General features: G+C 40.6%; 1 protein-coding gene across 5 annotated transcripts in view; it reads left to right on the top strand.

Moving 5' to 3' along the window:
* SORCS1 (sortilin related VPS10 domain containing receptor 1) overlaps window positions 1-26,065 on the top strand; it is a 575,199-nt gene that overhangs the window by 438,046 nt on the left and 111,088 nt on the right. For all 5 annotated transcript variants that reach the window (XM_070470144.1, XM_020883904.2, XM_020883901.2 and 2 more), the window contains exons 9-12: window positions 6,788-6,967; window positions 16,860-17,006; window positions 25,011-25,113; window positions 25,380-25,456. In XM_070470144.1, coding sequence (XP_070326245.1) covers window positions 6,788-6,967; window positions 16,860-17,006; window positions 25,011-25,113; window positions 25,380-25,456 — 507 coding nt within the window. The remainder of the gene's footprint in view (window positions 1-6,787; window positions 6,968-16,859; window positions 17,007-25,010; window positions 25,114-25,379; window positions 25,457-26,065) is intronic.

Raw genomic sequence — 26,065 nt, 5'->3', positions numbered from 1 at the left:
TGGTCACACAGTATATAAGAGCAACAGGTATGATACATATATATTCTGATCTGTTATTATTTACGAAGTGATGCAGCCACTGTATCACAGATAGCAGCACAGCTAATTTTTTAAACTTTCGCCAAAACGTATTCCTTTGAAAACAGATGCAGATAAGAGACTCCCAACAGCTAACGTCCCCAGGCTTTCTCTCCAGAAACCCTGCAGAACTGTGTTAATACGGAGCGCCACCTAGTGGAAGTGAGACTTACTCAGGCGCTCAAAGTTGTGGATTTGCAGTCTTGTTGCCACTGTGATGTATTTTAAGTGGCCATAAATTGTTAATACACCGTGCCCTTCTTTCTAGCAACAATCACTGAAATGTGTCTCCATTTTAAAAAAAAAATGTATTGAACTATAGTTTATTTGCAATATTATATTAGCTTCAGTTGTACAACATAGTCAATATTTTTTTCTAGGTTATATACTCCATTTAAAGTTATTACAAAATAATGGCTATATTTTCTTGTATTGTGTAATATACCCTTATTTATTTTATACATAGTAGTTTATGTCTCTTAATCTCATGCCTTTATCTATCCCCTCTAGCATTCTCTTTCCCCACTGGTAACCACTATTTTGTTCTCTATGTCTGTGAGTCTGCCTCTCTTTTGTTACATACATTTGTTTGTCTTATTTTTTTAGATTCCACATATAAGCTATAACAGAAAATGTGTCTTTCTCTAACTTATTTCATAAGCATAATTCTCTCTTGGTCCACCCTCATCACAAAAGGCAAGATTTCACTCATTTTTATGGCTGAGTAATATTCCATTGTATATTGATACATATAATGGGACATATATGTGTACACACATGCATGTACACACACACACACATACACGTATTTGGGTGCATTTGCCTTTTTTAATTAGTGTTTTGTTTTCTTTGACTATATACCTAGCAGTGAAATTGGTGGATCATATGGTAGTTCTATTTTTAGTTTTTTGAGGAACTGCCATACTATTCTTCACAGTGACTGTGCCAATTTACATTCCCACCAACAGTATACTAGGGTTCTCTTTTCTCTGTATCCTTGCTCATCCTTTGTAGACTTTTTGACGATAGCCATTCTGACAGGTGGGTGTGTTGATCATGACACAAGAGAGGTATATGTGGCTATAAGAAGGGGGGGAGTGTAGGTTTAAATGCAGCTCAGCTTTGAAATCTTTGGTTGAACAATGAGCATCAATGACTTCTTTTCAATTGTATTTTCATGACTCCTTGTCTTGTGTTTCTGTCCCTGAGTTTGTAATATGCTCTCTTGGACCAGTACCAGCTTCCTGCCCAGGGACCCTGTGATAGATACAGCGCAAGGGCACTGCAGGTCTTCTCTCCCAGGAAAGCCAGTGTCTTCTCCAGGCAGAATCCTCCTTCTCGGCATCACTCTGCCCCTAACCCTAGCGTAGTGAAAGGTGAGCTGTAAACTTCAGCCCATTAGAGATAATAACACACATTAAATTATGCTGTTAACTTCAAAAAACTATTTCCATGTGAGTAGTTACTATTTTCAGCTGCTGAGAGATTAATAACAGTGGTAATTGCCCAGAACTGTATGCCTGTGCCTGTATATGTTTAAATGCTCCTCACTCGTGATTTAGCCTGAACTATTTTACACAAAGACAAACACAACATTGGAGCTGTGCCTTAAATGAGAATTGGGTAAAGTCAGTAAAAGAAACATTTAGTGTTGTTAAAATTGCCCTTGGTAATCTTTTAGGGAGCTCCATGAGGGAGATGAGCATGTTTTCTTGGTAAGTTCAACAGAGCTGGTGGTTGTATTTGTTTTGTTTTGTTTCCCCTGAGCACTGAAATAAGTTTCTGACTTTGATTGACCAACAAATGAAGTAGTTGGCTTGCAAGATTTACACCTTTAAAAACAAGAATACACTCAATGCAGTGAGATGCTTCTGTTCAAAAGGCATGTGGGAATTGGGACCAAATCAGGAAACAGCATATCTGAGTCACTCATCTCATGCTTACTTCCTCTTGGGAAGATATTTTGTGAGTGGAATAAGTTTCAGCTAAACTAAATGCTACTTACTGCAGAATCAAGGCTAAAATATGTCTCTGGACTCCCAGAGCAGCATTCCTTGTGTTATACCCTTCTACTCTCAAAATAAATTAATAGATTCTATAACTAAAAGGGAGCAGCACCGCCTCCCCCCCAGATTTTTATACACTGAGTAGCGTCCAAAGAAAAAGTCCCATTGATCTAAGTTGTCTCAGAAATGGTAGTTTAAAATCAAAGAAATCACTTTGGTCCTTTGACTGGAGTGTTAGGAAAAGCATACTTTGCATTGCTTTTTCATAGCCATCACACCAATCACTGTGGATGATCACTCCCAGTGGTATCGTGCCAATCTGGAAAGAGAAGTTTTACTTTGAGCCTGAACCGGCTATCTGTACCCCCCCACCCCACGCCACTGTCTCAGATGAGCGTTTTCCATTACTCAGCCTCATCTGAGGTCTGAGGATAGAATGCGGTGATTAATTTAGCTTTTTCCCAGAAAAATCAGAGCCACTACAGCTAATGAATGTATTATTTGGTCCAAGTAGGTGTTTATTATTTAAGGCAAAGAGATGCCTCGTTACAATCCCCTTACACCTTCAAAGAGAAGCCTCAGCTTGGGTGGGGTGATCCATGGCAAAGCTGCATATGTTTCATGACCTGCTATCAAGCCTTTTCCTGCTGCAGCAAGAAAGGAGGAAAGCTCCATGCTCATTGAAAGAACGGAGATAAAAGCCAGAGCTTCCATGCTCAAATTTTCTTTAGTCATCCCCTTCCATTGCATCAGCTCTGAAAAGACTGAGGTTAACCTGAGCTGTATTAAAAAATAATAATAATACAATGGCAAAGATGGTCGGAAAGCAGGGTGGGGAGATTTTAACATTGCTGTTACTATTAAGAGCAGGAGGCCCAGCAGAAAGGGAGAGTTGTTGACCCTTTTCCTCCCTTACCAAGCTTGGAGCTCATTCTGAGCTACTCAAGTGAGATAAATGAGGCAATACATATGAAAGTGCTTTGAGCATTTTGGAGGACAGATACTCTATAAAAGCAAGGTAATATTATTATTAGTATGGATCTAGTTGTCTGTGTTGGAGAAGATCGATGTGAACTGGGGTGTGGGTGATGAAAAGGCTGCTTCATTCACAGCGAGAGACCCTAATTCCAGACCTAGATCTGTCACTCACCTGCTCTGAACCTTGGGCTGGTTTATCAATTTCTCTGGTTTTTTTCTTCTTCTTCTTCTTCCTTTTTTTACATTTTTTTAAATACAGAGCTTATATTCGCAATAATATTTTCTCAAATGTGCTACTCAATAAAATGCCTTTAGAGATGCTTCATGAAAATTTGGTTTTATGATCGAAAGTTTAAAAAAGGAAACAAACTCCATTCCATGCTCCTTGTGTGGAGACTAACAGAAGCTCACCAGTATTTAAAGGTTCTAGGGTGTCCTGTGAGCAAGAAAGCTGTATAATTTGCATTCATCAAAACATTTTACAAAGGGATCCATTAAAAAAGAAAAACAATATTGATGTCTTATGGAATGGACATTGGGAAATGCTCTAAAAGATCTCAGAGTCCACTTCTCTGTCTAAAATTTTGTGTCTCAGTACGAGTTTTCAACATGAAGTGCCATTTGGGGAGAAATAGCATGTTTTCCTGATATAAGTGGATGTAGGCAAGAAAAGGAAAGATGGCGTTTAAATATATCATAGGTTTCAATTAAAATATTTAAGACAATGGCACCTGTCATTTTTAAACAGTCTATTCAATAAAATTAGATTATATTTAGAGAAAGAGATCTGTCTTTGGCCCTTATCTGGTGATGACCATCTAATCTGTTGGTTTTTAATTAATTGATTTTTAATTAAAGGATAATTGCTTTACAATGTCCTGTTGGTTTCTGCCATACATAGTTCTGTGAATAGTTCTCTGAATGGCTTAAACACTTAAAAGCATCCATGGTTTCTCTTCCACATCTACCAAGGACAAGTTTAAGTGGGCTGGGATAATATAGATGATTTACTCTGGCCCCTAAGATTGTTTAATGCATCGTCTATTTGTGGCCCGGACCTTGGAGGTTCATGAGGGCACTGATTCACTCCAAAGACACAGGGGTGGGAATTAGTTATGTGATGTTTGGGTTAGTGCTGAAATATTTTAGCTTGAACTCCGGGATGATGCTCCACCCCACTGACAAGAAAGGAAACATGAATTGGGAGTATTTGTTTAAGGGTTCTAAATGCTAGGGTAAGGATGCTGATATTTGTCTTGTAGGAAATGGGGAACCATTGGCCCTCCATGGATGAATGACCCTTGGGCTAATTTCCACAGTTAATTGCTTCCATTAGGGGAAAAAAAAACAACATGTGGATGAACCACTTCTTTATTAAGTGTGTTAGTGTATATGTAATATATATAAATATAATATTTCAATACCCTAATATTTGCAATGAACAGAAAGGCCAAATCAATCTGGCTTAATCAACAAAGGAGATTTAGGGTTTGTGTAACTAAAAATAGCTAGCATGTATGTTTCCGGGGCACTGTTTGTTAAATGCTTAATACTTACTAACTGATTTAATCCTTTCAGCTCCATGAAGGACATACTATTATCTCTAGTTTTCAGGTAGAAATTCTGAAGCACAAAGTTCTGTTCACACAGCTAAATTTCTGAGCTAGGATTTGAACTTAGCTTTATTTAAAGACCGATCTTTCAATCATTTTGCTTTACTGTCCTCTCTAAAAAGTTCACACATGGCCAGACTTCTTAGGTATCCACATTCAGAGACTCCAAGGATGTCACAGAATTTGAACCTTCTCTCTTTACCTTTTGAATCTACTTTTTTTTTTTTTTTCTGGATTGGCTTATCCTCTACCTGCAAGATATGTCTCAAACAGATCTAGATTTTATTTTTTATTCTGATTGCTTGCAAACTAACAGTAAAATATAATTTCTCTCTCTCTGTAGTAATTCACAGTCATTCTAGAATCATGTCTTACTGAGTTTGCTTGGGTGGAATGTCCATTGCCAATCCAATCAGTGTTGCCTGAATGCTAGACCTGCAAGATCACTTCTGGTGCTGAGGGTGGGAGAAAGTAGCAAAGACGGAGCATAGAGGGAAACTTGTCTGAGAGGTATGAGAATGTTTTTCAAAAAATATCGCTACCGTTGTCAGAAGAAATGTACATAAGAAAAATAAAATGTACATAAGTAAAGTCGTACATTGGACAGCTTTTATACCAAACCTCACTTTGCATTATCAGCCACCTTGGATCCATGGGCAGGATTCATTGGTGGGCTCCTGACTCTGGATTGTTTCTATAAAATTGTAATCAGACTCTAGAGTGTGGCAGTAAGGTCTGAGAAGGGCTCAGGAACACGAAACCCTTTGAGTAAGGACGTCTGCCTTTTAGAATCACGTGAGTTCACTAAGATCAACTTGAAAGAGGAATGAGAGACTCGTTCCTCTGTGTCTAAAGCAGACCTGAAGCTGAATTGCTGACTGACGGATTGAGAGAATACGGGCAGAGGTTGCAATGAGAAATTTAGAAGTTAGGTAGAATTGGAGTTGTTGTCAAACAAGACTGACAGATCTCCTGAAGCCTTTCAAGGAAATGGATAATTCCTCTTGGAGAATCTGAGCCCTGAGCTACACAAAGGCCAAGGATCTTTCAGTCTGTTCTTCTGCCTTTAGGCTTATATGTAATTCTGTTTTTGTTTTATTTTGATTTTTGGTTTTTAAAGTGATACCGATGTGCACCACCTTGGATGAAGGGGGAAAGGTTGCTGAGGGCAATGAGCTGGCATCCTTGAGGGAGACGGCAGGCCTTGGTCTGAGACAGCAAGCACTGGTCTGTGTCAGTCTCCTGAACACCTACTCCTCTGGGGTCAGAAGTTGGGGAGAAAGGATTCAGAATCCCCACCTCAGGGGATTCTGCTCACTGCCTCTCATTACCTCTGCCTTGTTTCTATCTTCCAGGACAAGCAGAGTCTGAAAACATCATCAATTATGCAGAGTGTTTTTTCCCTCCTTTATTTAAGGTTTCCTGATGAACTTCTCAGGGTACAGGTTTAGATAAGCTAAGACCTAGAATGCTCATTAACCTGAAGGTTAGTACTCTGGGGTCTCAGGTAAACATTTTTCCTCTGGGACTTCTAGGGCTTGCTGAGCCTTAGGAAAGTGTTTCTCAAACTCGGATATATATATTATCCATCCATGGATCTTATTAAAATACAGGTTTCTATTTGACAGGTGAGGCCTGAGGTTCTGTGTGTCTAATGGTCTTACCGGTGATGGTCAAGCTGCTGCTCCATGGACCACAATGAGAGATGCCAAGCTTGTCTGTTTTCTCTCTGTCCCTCGTTCTGTCCTGTATGTGCCTTCTGAGCAAGTACTCTGTGTTTTGCACATTTATCAGGATGCCTGCTTCTCCAAAGTCATACATATTTGAGAAATTATCCTTCAACTTATCTAATGAGGCAATTAAATTGTAACTGAGCTCCCAAGCATCTCTCTGTCTTATTTTCTGATGACCTTACCTTGTAAGTGACAAAGGAAATATGTGACTAACGCTCAGCTAATTATTATTTCACAGGTACACAAAAGGAAAATCCCTATCCTCCCTCACACTACCTACATGCCTGCCCTGGTCCTCATCATCTTCACATTCTGTGGACACATGCCAGGGGCACGTATAAAGTGTTCTTCCTCTCCCCTTCCCGGTGTCTTTCCTCAGGACATGCATGTCATCAGCACCGATGAGAACCAGGTGTTCGCAGCGGTCCAGGAGTGGAACCAGAATGACACGTACAACCTGTACATCTCAGACACACGTGGAGTCTACTTCACCCTGGCCTTAGAGAACGTCCAGAGCAGCAGAGGGCCTGAAGGCAACGTCATGATTGACCTCTATGAGGTATGTCACAAGGCCTGTGTGTCTTAAGCCACTGCGGTGCTTTGACCGGCCGTCAAATGCCACGGGTTGGCCCTTCCCTCAGTCATTTTAATCACTAGCCCCTCATGTGGCCTCAGTCTGTTTGGGAGAGGGAGGGGATTGCAGAACATTTATATTGGTTAATTTATAATTCACAAGACATCTCTGGGAAAGATTCTTTGTTGACCAAGTCCAGAGGACTTGGAAAGTGTCTGGGGAAGCAGTCAGGTAATTAAAAGGTTTGAATAAGAGTGGGCCTAGTATGAAGTTTGAAAATAGTCTTAAAGGACTAATAGATGTCAGGGGTGGAGCAAAGTGACCAGCAGTGCTCTCTTAGGTCTCTAAAGAAAGAACTAAGGGAACGTCTTTGCATTGCATCAGAACACACTCCCTTGACAAATGCTTTACCTATGTAATTCATGCAGAATATTGAGCAGAGTTCTCTGTGCTGTGCAGTAGATCCTTGTTTGTTACCTATTTTAAATATAGCAGTGTGTACCTGTCAATCCCAAACTGCTGATCCATCCTTCATAAATGTGTAACTGAATCTTTTTGCTGTACATGTGAAATTAACACAACATTGTTAATCAACTATGCTTCAATATAAAATAAAAATTGAAAATTATTGTAGCTAAATATTGGGGGGAAAAAAGAAGACACTCACTTGGACTTGAAGACCTTTCTTGACTACATAACCTCTACAGGCTCATTGTCGTCTTCTCAGGGGTCCAATGTATGAGATAAGATTCCTATACCTCAGTAAAGCTATTTTTTAAAATCAGATGAAAACTACAAAAACAGTAAAAAGGCCAGTGGTTACCAGGAGTTAGGGAGGAGAGAGGGATAAATAAGAAGAACACAGAAGATTTTCAAGGTTGTGAAACTATTCTGTATGATACTGTAAGTGGCTATATGTCATCATACAATTGTCAAAATCCACTGAATGTACAGTACCAAGTATGAACTATGGACTTTGGGTGATAATGATGTGTCATTATAGGTTTAAAAAAAAAAAAAAGATTCCTATGTCTTTCTTTTCCTAAAGGGGGCTGAGGAGGAACCAAAAAGCAGAGTTTACCAGATTTCCTTAAGGGAACTCTGACCCGTTTTTCTCAGAAGGATCAGGTTCAAAATAAAGTCATGTGTTGGCTCAGTTAGCTTTCATGACAAACACCAACACTTTACTGGCTGTTTAAAGGAGATTCAGGTAAAAAATGGATGGATTTTATCCATTTGCCAGTCTTGTGCTGTGAAGGATTCATAGTGGGTTATAATGAACCATTACAAAATGTATTTGGAATTTGGGAAGTGCAAACATCTACTTATATGCTATTGAAAAACAGTTATAAAACTGATTTAAATATGTCTAGTCACAATACTGCCATTTGGTTGAGGATAAGCTCAAAGAATATAAGTTGTTTGTGTGATGAGTAGAAAGGGACTCATATCCAGTTATGTCAAAGAAAGAAACCAATTTCACTTAAGAAACTTAAACTTATCATTGGAATTCTTTTAATGCTCTATATATTCCTTCATCTTTAGGTATTTGGGGGAATTTTATTCTAGTATCTGAACTTATCTGTATGTATAAAGTCATGTTAGCAAACTGTAAGCACAACTCTGAGCTCAAGTATTTGTAATGGAAATTACAGTAGACTAACGCAGGACATAGTTTGTGTGTATATATTTAGGAAAATACCCTGCAAACTTTTTATGCAGTCACAAATTTCTTCCACTTCATTTCCTGCCCATGTTCCAGATAAATATAGTATCATATATCTCAGTCTCAAACTGAACATGTATTCTGGAAAACATTTACATATTCTAGTGATTTACTTTCAAATTCATGTTGGATAAAATTGTGATTTAGGGTGTAAATTTTGGAGTCAAGCAGGCTGGGTGTAAATCCTGGCCATGCCACATATATATCTCCGTGAGATAAATCCAACAATTTTTGAACCTTAGTCTCCTTGTTTAAAATAAGGGGATAAAGGTAATATCTCCTTGATAGGATTTCTTTGAGGATGAAATAAGCTAATCTTCTTAAAGTACTGTGAACAGTGCCTGAAATATAGCAATACTCAACAGATTATAGATAGTATAATAAATATTACATTCCAATGAGTTTCAGTCTGAAAACAATGTCCTAGTCTTATAATCTTAAAACCAACCCATATTATTTAAATGCCCAATGTACTTCCACTGTCCAGGATCTCTACTTCCTCCTGTATTGCAGTTAGCAAGGCCACATGCCATCCTTTATCACCAAAGTTGTCTTATGCCGTGCATGCATGCTCAGTCATGTCTTGACTCTTCTCAGAGTGTGTGACCCCATAGACTATAGTCCTCCAGGCTCCTCTGTCCGTGGGATTTCCCAGATAAGAGTGGGGATCTTCCCAACCAGGGATTGAACCCGGGTCTCCTGCATTGCAGGCAGATTCTTTACCATCTGAACCTTTTCTTATAAACAAATGTAAATTGCCACATTTCAGTCCTCTTTTGTAAATGTCATATAAACATTTAAACTTTATGTGTGTTTTGTTGAAATATCACACGTTTTCTTGCTTTGATCCAGTGTTTACAGTGGAAATATCTTGCTTTGAGAGTGTGAAATCTACTCAACTGTCCCACAGTAATCAGACAGTTGGGCTCTCTGGCCTCAGATCTGTCCCTGCTCTCTTGAAAACATTTTCTGATTTTCAGGTGGTGTTTTTCCTTCCTGATGACCTTCTCCCTCTTTTTAAATCCATGTGGAATAGTTTCTCTGGTTAATTTTATTTTCTGCCAAAATGGAGAACATTTTAATTAGTCCCTTGATGATGGAAACGATGACAGATTTGAACAAGAATGACTTTGTCATGTCCTGTTATTTGCAACTGTTTCCATGAATGGTTTTCTGAAATCAAAAATTACTAACAGGCAGGGACTGAGAAGAGGAACCAGAGGGACTCTGACCACGGCCAGCCATTTTTTGGTAACCTTTATGTTTTCCCTTTGCACCTCTCCTTTCGGTTGGTTGACTGTCTGTAGGGAAGCTGCTGGCTCTTATTATCCTCACTTTGAACGGTGGTGGGACTACATTATGTAAAGGTGTTCTGCATCCTGGGGCTAGGGGAAGAAGAGGCTTTGTTTTATTAACCTGGCAGTTTGCAGCAACTTGATCTGAAATTGATGTGATCAGAACAGTAATGCCGTATAGGCTGATTACCTAGATAGAAAGAATATTGGCTGACACGGAGCCTGGCACAAGTGTTCCTTAAATCTGATTGTTCTGCCTAGCAGGAAGCTGAAAGCCATCCAGCATGAATTTCCCAGTAGAATGGCAATGAATGATGAGTGGTTAGAGATAAATGAGAAGTAAGAAAATCCATAAATGAATTAATAAGGAGAAGAGATGAGCAATATACCAGGTGGGGGTGACAGAGATAGAATATATAGAATGCACGTCTGCTCACATTTGAGGGGTGACAGAGGAAGATGACATGCATTCTTGGCTTCTACATGCTGATCACCTGCTGTTCTCATGTGCCCTTTAAATTATGTTAGCAGAGGTGAACTGTGTAATATGACTGTATGATGAGTCTGTGTATCAGGCATACGTATTGTTGGTGAGCCTGTGTGGGAAATGCAAAGGGCGGCACAGTTTTCATTAAAAATAATCACTTTATTCACTCTTTCCTTGGAACCTTACAACCAATGCAGTTCTCTCTATACCAGAACCATGTGTATGTATGTGTTGAGATAGGGAAATGTTGGGGGCAAAGTGTTGGGGCCCTATCTTACATGGTTTAGTTATTGAAATACCAGAAATTCCCCTCAATATGAGGTGACCATTGCCTTGGACACCATTCATGAAGAGTCAGGATATGAGCCAGGAAAGCTGGCCTCAGAGCAAAAATGCTGGGTAGTGATTTTTGTTGATGAAAGATCACAGTAAGTAGGCAATATTTGAGATACCATTTAGATACTTTATAAAGAATCTTTTAAATTATCTCATTCAGTCTATATATTAACTTTATGACACAGGGACTGTAATCATCACTCTTGTTTATAAGTAAATGGAGGCAGAGAAAATGCAATCATTTTTTATAAGATTACAAAGCTAATAAGTGTCAGGATTAGGATCTGCATTCTAGAGTGTGCAGTCTTTTAACTGGAAACTGTTGTGTGTTTCTAGAAAGATCAGCATTCAGGCTTCTATTTGATTGTGGCCAAGTAGTAACCATAAGATAGAAGCCCATTAGAGAGCAGCATAAATCATATTAGACTATACCTACCTACAGAAAAGATCAGACAGGAAGAAGAAAATGGTCTGGGGAAGAGCCAACATAAACAGAATCAGCAGATGATGGCTTTGGACCTGTTCACCAACTAAGTCCTGAGCCTGCAGTTTAAACACGTTCAGCCTGTGTTATCCTGAAACTCCCAATTTTGCCTGGTGGATGTGTTCATGCAAGAGAATCCTAGAAACAAGTGTCCTAAAATTCTGTCATTCCTGAGGAACACAAATTCTCCAGTGGCGTCATGTGGAGCAGGTCACAGAAGACAGCAGGCCTGATGGTGGCCGGAGCAAAAGAGCTGTGATGTGTGTGTCTGAGACATGTGGTTTCTAGTGTATCCATCTGGAGTGGATGATGATACAGAGTCTGACAGCTTTGGGCAATATCCTCCCTCCTCTGGGAAGGGGATATTAATTAATGATGATGACGGGCCCTTTGGTTTAATGGACAATGACAGTTCACCCCAGTCAATCAGAAGGGGTTGTGTTGAGAATGAAGCCACCTGGCTACAAATTCAGAATGCACAGAACGTATGCATGCATGAGTGAGGCACGGTGGGGGGTATGACAGACATAATTGGTGACTGGTGCCTGTTGTTACACACCCAGTGTCTTCTGTATGTTATGAGCACCTCTCTCTAAAAGAGAAAGCTCCACAACTCTGATGATGTAGCTACACCTCGATTCTTGGGAAAAGACTACCTCTTACAATCCAGCATAAGAGGTAGGGAAGAAAATTCCTCTCCCATTTAGGACATAGTTATTGCAAGACAGAATATGCCCTCTAATTATTTAAGGTGATTCTCTCCCTAGGTAGGTGAGTGCTGCCTGACCAAGACAACAGGGAAGGAAAAAGTACTTAGTCTTTTTTGGCAGTGGGTCCTCTGATGACAAAGGCACTTGCTGGGTGTGTGTCTCTCTGGCTGGGATCCTCTCTTTAGAACAAAAAATATCCTGTCTCCAAAGACATGGTGGCAATATGTTCTCTTTCCCGCCATTGTCATTGATTCATTTCTTAAATTCTCTTCTAAGTTTGACATTTCAGATTCATAATTAAAGTCTGAGATAGGGTGGGAGGAATCAGCTCCCAGTCAGCATCAGAGAAATAAGCAAAAATTCCTGTGCAGGAATCTTTCTAACATGGCCACCATGTGGAATGTATGAAAGATTTGGGGTAGGAGAGCACCTTCTAGGGATGACTATTAAGAAACAAAGGAGATATCTGAAGTTCTTTCTTTAACTCACCAAAGAAATCTAAGTCCCAGTACCTGGCAGATTCTGACACTCAAACCTGCAGAGTGAATGTATACTTCCTTAGAAATTCTAAGTGCTATTTTCCTGGTACTTAGAATGCATAAATGATGGATATTAAAAATATTAATTGAACAACTACTGAGTACATGTACTGAAGAATGAATAAAAAGCAATTTCCTGTAATGTCTACATATGACATTTCTCTCAGGATACATTTCTCTCAGGATGAGAGAGACGTTTGAAGAACTAGTATTGCCGAAGGGTTGGGTTCTTGGGTTCTCAAGTTAGACACACTGATGTGGAATCCATTCCTAAGGTTCTTGGGGGAATGACCTTAGAGTGATTGGCCCCATCCAGACTTTGGTTCTTGCATGTGTAGGATGAGCTGCAATGAGTCTACCACTAACACTGCATGGAGAGATGGATGTGCGCTTGCTTGCAAAAAGCCTTTCATGTCATGTCTGACATTTCTTAAGTATTTAATCAATTTGGGGCACTATGAATTTGTTCTCTCTTCTAATACAGAATTCTTACTACCTATTTCACTGAAAGCAAAAGTAGCACTTCTTGTATAAAGTGACTTTCAATTATTAATTTCAATGAGAGAATATGGTGGATTGAATGCTAATCCAGAAGTTATACCCGAGTGAAACATGATGATGTGAGAGATGACAGGAGAAGCTAGGAAGAATTCACATGTGGTAAGAAGTTTGAGTACCAGACACATTTCAGAGGAGAAGAGTTGGGGACAGTCAGTATTAAAAGAGAGGTTCTGGTTTCTGGTAAAGACTTCCTGAGCTGGGTCTTGAAGGATGGGTAGGGAGAGATCAGCATTGGGATGCTGTCCCAGGGAATGGGGGAGCCTTCATGATGAAAGAAAGGAAGAGAAGAGAAGTAAGGGTGGCTTTGAGGCTGTCATCCTGAGGTCAGTGCTTTGTGTTGTCTTGAGGTTTGAACTCTGACACTTCATGTTGAAAAATCTCATCAACGTGGTATTTTTGGCTTGTAGGATGTAAAGAGAATAAGAAATAGTTACTAGTCAACTTTGAAACCTTTGGTATCATTTCCCACATATGACAAAGACATAAAAGTGGCTTCTCAATATACTTGGCATCTTTGTGCAGAACTGAGACAGGCAGAAGGGGTAATAGCAGCTCTTCTCTGAAGGGAGACAGACTGCCAACACTGGGATGTGCCATCTCCATAGGCGTATCTTCCTGACCTCTGTGTCTATGTGAAGGCATGCTTCCAGTGGGAATACTAGTCCACCCTCCACCCCACAACCTGCCCTGTCATCCCACCACAGCCCACCCCAGTGCACAAATGGGTTCATGATGTGGATGCAGAGGAAGTTATCTGGAAATGTGTCCCCTCATCCTCAGCAGAAACCTAGACCTTAAACATAAACACACACACATTAATACATATATGCATACATGTACACATGTATGCACACACATACACACATGTACACACATATTCCACATTTTGGGTACTAATACTGCTTCCTTGGTATCCAGAGTCCACAGTAAGAGGGTAGAAGTTCTAGAAACATAATGAGACCTCATAACAGGCATGCACTGAGACAGGCAGATGGGCTTCTCAGGCTCAGGGAAAGGAACCATGAGTGGCACAAAAACCTAAGAGCAGGCAAGGGTGACCATCTTTGCAGACCAAGCCAAAGAGGCCTAAGTAAACAGATAAATAAATAAAATAAAAATACCCTCCAAATGGGATTTTCCCAGATTAAGTGCCTTGGCCACAAGAGGAAAATAAGCAGACCTTCTTCAGCTCTATCTTATTGTGATACATCCCCTTGGCTTGGCTAAATTTTTACTCCTCAAGATAAACCTGATGGCCAGGTTGCCAGAGATGAATTTCAAAGCTCTAGGGGCATTTGATAAAGCCAGACAAGCAGGGGCCAGTAAAGTCACCCGCTTCTGCAAATCAAACGCACCAGCTTCTAAACATGCGTAGCCCTGCTCTGACACCTGGGCCAAAAGAGGAACGGGGCAGGTGGGAGTGGAAACTGGAATAGGTGATGTTTTTTTTTCCTTCTCTATGTCCTATAAACTTCTAGAGTGTTGCATTGTCCTTGTTTGGTACTGCTGTGGAGGGAAGACAGGTACCACTGTGGGAAAATTGTGATTTATGAAATCAGAGCTTTAAAGAATTGTCAGTATAGTGTCATTTAAATGTGTAACAGCCTCTCGAACATATGCAAGGCCAACATGGGCTTCCCTGGCGTGTAATCCTTATGGAGCCGGTGTAGTGAATAAATAAACGTTGTTTGCAATTAACATACCATTGTTAAGAGGTAGAGTATTCCTGGAAATTTACATCTTCCACATTTGTGGAGGATCCACAGTATGTAAAAAAAGTATTCTGGCTACTGTTACAGGCCCCAAATGAAGCTTGTTTTCCTAAGTAGTCCAAAGTATTCCCACCAGCAACTCATTTATACCATTTATTTGCTTAACAAACTTGTTGTTGCAGAAGAGTACAAAGTTGGCTCAACTCTAAATTATCCCAGATGACAAAACAGCAGGTACGAACTAATGAGGTTTGACTGTGTCAAAAGCAAAGGCAAAATGTGCGTGTTCTATTGATTGAAGCCCAACCTCTTTGAATTGACAAAGTCAGAGCCGTATTTTCTGAAAGAATGTCAGAAGTCTAACAGATTTGGATGTGAACCCCAAGTGTTTGTTATCCTCAGCAATTAGATTTTATTTATGCCTCAGTTTCCTCATCTGTAGAATCAGGATGATAGGTGCTGTGCAGGTTTATAGCAAATATTGGAGGTTTTACCTAAAAAGGACTGGGTTTAGTGTTTTGTACATAGCAAGGACTGATAACCATGGTTTCATCCTTCTGCTTAAATTTTTTCGTATTATAATATAAAGGACCTGAGTTAAGTTAAATGGGTTCAGGTATGCTTTCTGGCTTATTCACTTACCCTCTGTCTGTGCTCCAGAAAGCCACTTAATCTAAGTTTCTATTCCCTCATCCTCAGATGAGGCCATATCTCCTTGGCTTTTGTGAGGATTAAATGAGATGACCTTTGCAGACTGTTAGAATGCACCTGTCAACACTTTTCAGACTCTTCTCACTACCAAGTTTTCTTGGAATGTTATAATTTAAAGTAGAGTCATTTATGAATAAATATGTTTAATTCTAAAACACACAAAAAATATGACAGACAATTAATGATTTGTTCCTGCACCGTTTTGGCAGCTTCTTTATCGTTGCCTCTTTCCTAAGATATAAAAGAGGAAAAGTACTCATGTTTGCAGAGTCAAATAAACAATAAGGGCTGTTTGTGGTAGGATTAATAGTATTATAGAAATTGAGGAGGAATTGTTTGACCATTTAGGAAAACCGCTACTTCTTTATGTTTAAAAGCTGTTCTCTTTTGCTTAATGTATTTTGGTAGTTTAATGGGTCTTTTACAGAAAAAAAAAAAAGTGATAGTCATTGGATCCAGAGTTTGCACTGACCTCTTTTAATTGCCCAAGGCTGTAAATAGTGCAGTGATTTCATCATTAACAGCAAGGGCTGTGAAACCACAGCGCTCTGAGTTAAAATCCTCGGTCTACCACTTACCATCTATATGACATTAGGTGTTGTGATCCTGGGCAGCTCACTTTACCTGAATAAGCCTCAGTTTTCTCATTTGTGAAATAGAGTGAGTGATATTTACCCAAAAGGACTATTGCAATAATTAAATGAGATAAAGTATTTAAGACTATGAGCGCTTGCCTAAAATAAAATAAAAGTTGTCATTGTTAAGTCGCTAAGTCTTGTCTGACTCTTGGCGACCCCATGGACTATAGCACGCCAGGCTTCTCTGTCCTCCACTATCTCCTGGAGTTTGCTCAAATTCAGGTCCATTGAGTTGGTGATGCTTTCTAACCATCTCATCCTTTGCCACCCTCTTCTCCTTTTACCTTCAATCTTTCCAAGCATCAGGGTCTTTTCCAGTGAGCCAGTGCTTCGTATCAGTTGGCCAAAGTATTGTACCTCCTATTTGTTTATCATTTGCCAAGCAAGGAACCAACAGCACCAGAGTGTATCTCTAGGCAACTGTAAGCTACTGTCAACCTACCTTAGAGGAGATAAGAAGACTGTCAAACTTGCATTGGGCCCCCCCACCATAGGGGACATGGGGCTAATGCATTGTCTCTCACAGCCCAGGGAGTCGTACGTAAGCACAACCCTCACTCTCTTTCCTCCAAGACAAGTGCTCACAGTTGAATTTGATGGTCTGCTGTCTTTTTTAAGTAAAATAATTATATTTCTTCTCAAATTGATGTATTTTTCAGCCATGTCAATTTTTCCCAGGTAGCAGGGATAAAGGGGATGTTCTTGGCTAACAAGAAGACTGACAACCAGGTCAAGACTTTCATCACATACAACAAAGGCAGAGACTGGCGTTTGCTGCAGGCTCCGGACACAGACCTACGGGGGGACCCTGTGCACTGCTTGCTGGTGAGTCTTCACATGGGGCTGAAATGCCCCACGTGGTGAGGCCTGGAGACGGAGGTCATTAACCAGATGTGTATGGTCCCAGGGCTTCTTGCTCAACTGATGAACAGGAGCGGATGGGGAAGGGTGTGAAGGTGGTTGTAGGAAAGAGTCACAGCTTTGCCGCTTGTGATGGACCAAAGCTATAAGAGAACATAAGTAATTTTCTTGCTTATTTCCAAGGATGTTCAGTTGCTGTCCAATTTCTGATGAGGCCCACATATTGTAGTTTAAGGGAGAGTATGATAGTTTCCATCTGTAGTGGGAAAAGATACCCTTACTTTCTCATGAAAAACCTGTTAAGGAGCTAATGACACATAAATTCAGCTGTAAAGCTGATGGACTGAATATAGAATTGTGTAAGTGTATTTCCCAGTGGACATGCTTATTCATATTTTCAGAGAAATTTATGCCTCAAACAGAGGTAAGGACCACTGATTTAAATCCTTAATCAGTGCTCTTTATAATATATTCCATTCATTTATGCCATTATATAAAGCTGGTATGGATAAACTATGGTCTGTGGGGCCAATCTAGCCCACTGCTTGTTTTCTAAGTAAAATTTTATTGGAACGTAGTAATGCGTATCCGCCTATATGTTGTCTATGGATGCTTTTGCCCTACAGTGGCTTAATTGAGTAAGACAGAAACTCTGTGGTCCATCAATGAGGTATTTATTATCTGATCCTTAAAAACACATTTTTTGACCCCTACTTTGAAATATGGCTTTTAAAAACTTGTCTAACATTGGGGCAGCAAGTAGGTCAGATCAAATTCTTTTTGTATTTGATTATGGTGTCCAAGAGAGGAATCACAAATGTGTCTTGCCTTCAAGGAGTTTTCTGTCTACTTGAGAGATAATAGATTAGTGAGTGAATGATTATAAGGTCACATCCTAGTTTTCTTAGTATTTATGATACCTTCCCTGTACTTGACACATGAATTTGATACTGAGTGAATGAAGGAGGGGAGGCAGGGGTTAATTGCAAAATAATATATCATTAAATGCTAATTTCTAGAAAACAAATCCAAAATTTCATTTGAATTCATAAAAGGGAGAGAGCAGTCTGTAAAGCTAGAGGAGAGACCTCCTAGTTTTAGTAAGCAGGGCTTGATATATACCAATTATGCACACTCACCAGACAATCCCAGGTTTGTTTAATGTCATGCACACAGAGCATGCTTCCTTCTGCCCCGTGAAGTCTGAGCAGTCACTTTGCAGGTTCATCTTCTACAGCTGTAGGCAGGTCACCCTCCCAATGGAGAAGATGCCACAGCCACAGCTTGACCTTATTAGCTGCAGAGGATATCACAGTTGTCATCATGTATCAGGGGAAGCAGTCTGAAATTCCGCCTCCCACTCAGCTTATATTCTTATTAGTGGCAACTTACAGGGGGGAGAAAGCCAGCTGTTATTCAGTACACAAATCCAGTTACAGAGTAAGTGAATGTAGCAGTTATGTATTGAATGCCTATTCTATGCAAGGCATATAGCATTTTAAGCAAATATTTATTTTTAATTGATTGATGATTTGTTTGCAACATTGGTTTGATTCCTGTCATACATCCACATGAATTAACCATAGGTGTACATGATGTCCTCTCTCTTGAATTTTCCTCACACCTCCCGCCCATTCCCACCCCTCTAGATTATTACAGAGCACCAGTTTGAGTTCTCTGAGTCATATAGCAAATTCCCACTGGCTATTTATAAGGCAAATAGCATTTTAAAAACATGCCCACCTCCCTCATTCAGCTGTTCCAAGTTGAAGCCAAACATGCAGGAGATGTCCCAGTGCCTTAATGCTGTCTTCCATCCCATCATGCATGTTGATGACTGAATGCCCATGAGAAAAAGTCAACTGTATCACCTAAAGAGGCTTTCCTGGGTGCTCTGGCATCATAAATGGACCATTAGAAATGCCTCTTACACAAAGCACTTAGTGAGACATTCCTTGCTCCTCCCCCAGCCCAGAGTGAGGAAGTCTAACTGCTGTGCCTCCGAATTATAAATGCCGTATCAGCTTACATGCCCATCTCCAGAGACCGTCCTAATACAAGCATCATCATTCCTTGCTTTCCCTATAGTGACAGTTGCTCCTCATGTCTCTACATGGCAACTTCATCTCACCATAGCAGCCAATGCAACCTTTCCCCCCCCCTTAAATCTAACTTCATTGAACTGAAATATGCATACATAAAAGCATTTTAAGAGTTTAGTGATAAATCTTGACAAATGTATAGGCCCATGTAATGGCTACCACAGTCAAGATACAGCATTTTAATCACTCCAAAAAATTGCTCTGTGCCTCTTCACAGTCAGTACCCACACCCTTGGCCCTAGACAACCTCTGATTTGCTTTCTTTCATGAGGGATTAGACTGTTCTTTCCTAAAATTTTACATAAAGGTGTCAACTTGAATTTTAAAAATTCAGACCATGTCCTTCCTTTACTTAACTTTCTAATGACTTTCTAATTCAGATGGAATCAAATTCAGATACTTGACTGTTGCCTGAAAGATTCTGCATGTTCTGGCCCTTGTCCATTTCTCCTGCCTGGTCTCTGGACTCTCTCTTTCCTTACACACTGGCCATGGTGAGGGAGGAGATCACTCCTTTCCATTCCATTAGCTCACCATACCCTTTTATGTTTTAGGCTCTGTATCTGCCATTATATTATCTCTCTTAAAATGCCCTTCTTCCAGTATGACTTTTTCTTGGCATTCAGATCCTTGTTTGCAAACCTTCATCTCAGGAGCTTCCTTGGGCATCCTTTGAAACTGCACTTGGTCCAGTGTTTTTTACTCAGGATCTTTCTCACTCTGAAATCAGCACATGCATCTGTTAACTTGCTAGTATATCTCCTCCCACTCACTGTGAGCTCCACAAGCATAGGAACCATGGTGCTCTTTTTGGTCACTCCAAAGAGTTAGGTCAAGAGCCATACTTGACACATGGTGGGTGCTTAACACTTATGTTGTGGAGGGTGTTGTCTTTGTTTCAGGCAGACATGCCATGGACAGATGTTTGGGTTTCATATTTGGACTTTAGTGGAAGCCTTTCCTTGCCATTGATAGTCACACTGAAAAATTTGTTATAATAGCCACCTTCTGAAGTTCATGTGCATCAGTTGATCCCACAGCTAACAGAATCACTAGGTTCACTGAGACTGAGGAAAAATCAATGAAGGAGATATAGATATATGGTACTCAAGAGTCTTTTGGCCTTCTTCCCTCTTTAATCCTATTATTTAATGTAGTTTAAATCTGAGCTTTAGGAAACAGGCAGTCGAATGAGGAGAAGAAAATGAAAAAAGGAAGAAGAAACAAACAAACAAAAAAAATTATACAGCTCTGCCAAGGCACAGAGTAAGAAAGATCTTTGAGCTTCAGGAGACCCAGACTGTTAAAAACTTCCTTAGGTTTGGGAGCTGGTAGCAGAGAGGAGATAAAAAGAGATTTTAGATTGTGAATACTTGGAAAGTGACAGTGTCACTGGAAACACAGCCTAGTGATTAGAATAGAGATTTTTTTTTTTTCCCAGCAGGGTTGTTGCAAATGTGGAACAAGTTCAGAATTACAGCCCCAAATGGAATGTTCCTGGTAAAATATATTATATAGAAATAAGACATCCAGGGTAATCTGGGCTGTATTTTTAGGACTTTTGGACTGATTGCCTGGAGGGCTCAGCTGGGATTTCTTTCCCCTGAAGACCACATTGTACATTTACATGGGGTGTTATAGGTCATGGTCCATATGACTGCAGAACCTCAGGATTGGGCTCCCTTGAGGCAAAATGCGAGCTGAGCCTGTGACAAATCCTTGGGCCCCGAGGGACAGCCTAGTGTTTCATGGAGAGAAACCGTGCCTTCTCGATGGGTTCAGTTGGCAGCTTCCTACTGGAGCTAAGCTGCAACTGCCCCAGGAGACTCGACCCTGCTTCCTGCTCCTCCGCACTGGCTGCCACTTCCCATATTCTGCTGAATCTAAGCAGTGCTGAATGCCCTACACCCAGCCAGCTGGCTGGGGGCCACCCTCCTCTTTGTCCCCGACTCCTTACAAAAACTTCAATGGATCCCACGCTGCAACTCAGGATCAGAAACTGTACAAGTGTGTGTGTAGGATGTCTTGTGTGTGTAGGGTGTCTTGTGTGTGTAGGATGTCTTGGATCATTTAACCCTTCTCTGCTGGTCACCCACAGTGCCAGGAAGACAGCAGTTCATTCATAGATCAATTGACTTCAACAGGCATCCACTGAACACTTGCAGTGGCCAAAGGATTTTATTGGTTAAAATAAGAAATACAAGAATAAGGCCAAAAGAAGGTAATTGGGGTCTAGAGGTCTGCAGTATACTTCAAGCTCGGGGCTGGTGCACTAGGAAGACCCAGAGGGATCGGGTGGAGAGGTAGGTGGGAGGGGGGATCGGGATGGGGAATACATGTAAATCCATGGCTGATTCATGTCAATGTATGGCAAAAACCACTACAATATTGTAAAGTAATTAGCCTCCAACTAATAAAAATAAATGAAAAAAAAAAAGAGAGAGAATGTGAACTCCCTGGATTTGAATGCAAACCTTTGTGTGTGCTTCCTTTGTGCACTTTTCTTGGGAAAGAGTTCTCAGTTTGCATCAGAATTTCAAAATCTGTGCTTGACCCCAGAAAGATTGAAGGCTAAGGACCTAGTTGTTCCTGGTATTGACCAGCTGGTGATACTCCATGCTCTATACCTATGTGTGAGTCAGAACCACAGGCAGCTTCCAAACACATGGTTGGTCCCTCCGTTCTTGTAGGTCAGCTCCTAGATCATGGTGATTTCAGTGTATAGTTTTGTAGATTTTTAATATGAAAAGTGAAGGGAAATAGATAAAGGTCTTTGGGATAAGCTGTGTTTTAACTCATACTAGATTAGAGATAACTCATGCTACAGTCCTGCTACTGCTGCTAAATCACATCAGTCATGTCTGACTCAGTGCAACCCCACAGATGACAGCCCACCAGGCTCCCCTGTCCCTGGGATTCTCCAGGCAAGAACACTGGAGTGGGTTGCCGTTTCCTTCTGTGCATGAAAGTGCATGAAAGTGAAAGTGAAGTCGCTCAGTCGTGTCCGACTCTTCACGACCCCATGGACTGCAGCCTACCAGGCTCCTCCGTCCATGGGATTTCCCAGGCAAGAGTACTGGAGTGGGGTGCCATTGTCTTCTCCATGCTGCAGTCCCTGGGGTCACAAATTGTTGGACATGACTGAGCCACTGAACTGAACTGGAAAGATACTCGGTATATGTTCCCTAATGGGAGAAAAGAAGGCAGGAAGGCAGAAATGGACAGTGTCTCCTGCCTGGGCAAAATATGCCTAAGAACCAGAATGCCTTGTCTCATGTTTTCCAGGAGCTTGCAGTGGTTTGAGAGACATTATAACAACCTCTCTATCAATCTTTGGTGACCCCACTTTAATAAATATCCCAAACTGTTCAAGTGTAAACATTCAAGTTTAAAAAGTGAAGATTAATCACTTAACATCATTTTTCTGCAATGTGGACTAACTTTCTTGAAAAAAATGGAAGAAAGAGAAAAAAAACAACATAGAATATTTCCCTTGTACCAGTTGGGGGCAATCCAGTACTACAAATGTGCAAATGAGAGAAAAAAAAGTACACGCAAAAGATCGTTTGTAATGTTGCTGCTACTGCATGAACTGGTGTCCTTTCTTCCCAAATTAATTTTTCTCAGGCCTCCGAAAGCCATAGCAACAGAGCAGTGCTGAAATGCCCAATTGAAAATGCTTTCTTTCTTACATAATGGCAAGTGCCCTCTCATAAATAATCCTTGGGTCAGGTGGCAACTTAGCTTCACAGTCTTCCAGACTGCAGGGTGATGAAGCGTGTGACCGGTGGCTGACTTAAGATTGCCACCTGGGTGCTCTCTTGGCCAGGTTTATCCTGCTCTGTTGGTACAAAAGGCCATCCACTCAGCCCCTGTGTCTAAGTATAGTAGTAATCACTTCTTTGAATGCCATGGAGATTCTCACATTACTCTGGTAATGTGGTTTATAACAATACCTAAGCCCATGTACTTTTGGCATTGTTCTGGGTAGAACAGTAAAGTAAGGTCTTTCATGCCCTAACTTGAAAGTGTTGCGATATTTCAAGTGTGTATTGATTGTCTTTTTTAGGTTCTATGTGAGGTTTTGTAGAAGATGTAAAGTAGTGCTTGATGTTTTCTCTTTATTTGTCGAGTGTGTCTCTTAGGGCGATAAAACTCTGCATACTCGATGACGTGATCCAGGATTGTGCGTGGTAAAATTAGCTGTGGTAAACCAGAGAAAGCAAGATCTGATAGGTTGCAGTTGTCGGGAACATTTTCCTGGACACATGGTTTGACACCTCTGGTTATCCTGTCTCAGCATCTGCCTGAGTGTTGGTCAGCACTTCCCTGGGGCCTTTGTAGTATGCGGTACCCTTGCTAATCTTCCTCTTGGACAAAAGGCAGCCAAGTTTTCGGGTCTGACTCTATCTTCTTATAGGAGTGGACTTCTTTACCCTTATGGAACGTTGCAGAGTAAGAATTCCATTTTTGAAAGTTGTACATGAAATTTTCATGCAAAGCCAACCATTTATTGTGGTCATCATTCCTTGCGAGTTTACTCCGTATTGGCAGTGATGGAGAGACCCGATCATGATCCACTGTGTCATTTCACCAGTGCTTTGGCTGCTTTTATTTCTGAGTTTCATTTTTAGCTTGCCATTTGCTCTATCCCATCTAAATGCAATCACTGCATCTCTGTCGCTCTCCGAATATCTGCTGGCTGAGACTTACAGAGCAGAATGAAAGTAATAACAGAGGTACATTGGTGATTTCAAAAACTCAAGTCGATAAGATTAGAAAATAATCTTCCTGAGAGATGAAAAGCGACGTGGGTTCAGTCACAAACTTGTCGTTGATGATTCAGTACAAGAACGATTTTAAATGAAATTTGTGTGAGATTTATTATCCTGTGTTTTGTTTTGTTTTTTAAACTGTTGATGTCTTCATCTGAAAACTCGATCAACTTTTGTATGCACAAACAAGTCTCTTAAATTTTCATTTAAATTGTCACTTGTGTGTTTCATCTACAAGAACTTTTATGTTGAATTACACTGGATCTGATAATACCCTTACACAGACACTATGTCAGTTGTCTGGTGGATGTAAGGACAGTTCCACATGTCATACAGCTTCTTCTACAGAACTGAGACCAAGGCTTCATATGACTAAGAGATGACGAGTGGCTTCTTCAGAGCCCCCCTAGCCTGGCTGCGCTTTCTGTCCAATCTCAAACCCCATTTCTCCTCATTGATCTTACCCAACTACCTGTTGTATTACAGCTCCACTCTGCTGCTGCTTTTCTTTGTTACTGATATTACTCAGACCTGAAATGTCCTTTATCCCTCTGAGCATCTCATCTGCAATTCAAATCCTACCCACCTTTGCCTCAGACTCTTTTCTCCTTGAAATTTCCCCTCAACTGAAGTTAAACATAGGCTCCTATCTCCTAGAATTTCATATTTTGTCTGTACTTATCTCATGGCTGTTAAAATATAGTCTCTTTATGGTAATCAATAGAAAGATCTTAAATTGTACACTCCTTAGTGGCAGAGACCAAACTCTATAGTCAGTGTTAAGCCTTTCATAAAACTACACCATGTGCTTTACAGATAAAGTAATAAAATGTTTGTCGAATGTCCAAATGGAAGTTATATCAGTAGACTAGACTTGAAGTGAAAGTGCTCTCTCCTTCAACAGTTTGGCAGCTGTCTTATACTTAGTGAGTACCAGATATCTGTGGAATGAAATGCGGAGGGATGGATGGGTTCATGGATGGGTGACGGATGTGTGGGATGGTTGAATGAATGGATAGGAGCTTTGAATCTGAGCTTTAAACAACCATCTAGATGGTGTGCTTTCATGATCCTATTTCTCCTCTTCTCAGCCCTATTGCTCCCTACACCTTCACCTTAAGGTCTCTGAGAATCCCTACACATCAGGGATCATCGCCAGCCGAGACACAGCCCCCAGCATCATAGTGGCTTCAGGTAAGCAGCTTGCCTGGTCTGCTCACTGCTGTAAATTGTATTTATTTTAAGAAGCCAGGTAGCTGTGCTTGGAACTTAATGAGCAAGCTAAAAATATTTTTGAAAGGCACCTAAGCCACTGACCCTGAAGCAAGTATGCTGAAAAACCCTGCTCAGATAGAGTGTTTGCAGTCTAAATCCACCTCAGGCAGTGCCCACTGCCAGCACAGCCCGTCGTTAGCTTTTGCAGAAACTTCTCTTCACTAATGGTGATGTGCTCTCTCCAGGTAATATAGGTTCTGAGTTGTCAGACAGTGACATCAGCATGTTTGTCTCTTCAGATGCGGGAAACACTTGGAGGCAGGTAAGAAAGTATCCTGGTTAAGTTACTGGCATTTAAATGTATTAAAAATTATCCAGCTTGTTTCAGTTCTGGGAATTTATTCAGTCACACATAAATCCTAAAGCTTCTCTATGTGTTTCTTCCCTTTTTTGTTTTATGCATGGCTTACAAAAAGTTCTGAGTTCAGCAAATATTCATGAAATTTTATTTATTTGCTTGATAAATGAGCCTTTGCATGCGTGCTCAGTTACTTTCATCATGTCCAACTCTGTGCAACTCTATAGACTGTAGCCCGCCAGGCTCCTCTGTCCATGGGATGCTCTAGGCAAGAATACTAGAGTGGGTTGCCATACCTTTCTCCAGGGGATCTTCCTGATCCAGGGATCGAACCTGGGTCTCCTGCATTGTAGGAGGATTCTTTACCATCTGAGCCACAAGGAAAGTCCTAAAAAAAATGACACTTTATCACAGCCTATATGTAAGAAAGTTTATAAGTAACAATGAAACCAAATTAGATATGACTCCATTTTCCCCTTAAAAGAAAGCTGGAATTCTAGAGAGTTTATTATGTAGGGAACATGAAGCCTGGACGGGAGATTATCTATCTAATGCCAGGTTGCCTCTGTAAAT

Source organism: Odocoileus virginianus, chromosome 7 (assembly GCF_023699985.2).
Source record: "Odocoileus virginianus isolate 20LAN1187 ecotype Illinois chromosome 7, Ovbor_1.2, whole genome shotgun sequence".
In the NCBI taxonomy this organism is placed as follows: Eukaryota; Metazoa; Chordata; class Mammalia; order Artiodactyla; family Cervidae; genus Odocoileus; species Odocoileus virginianus.
This window is presented reverse-complemented; position numbering and strand designations above follow the sequence as displayed.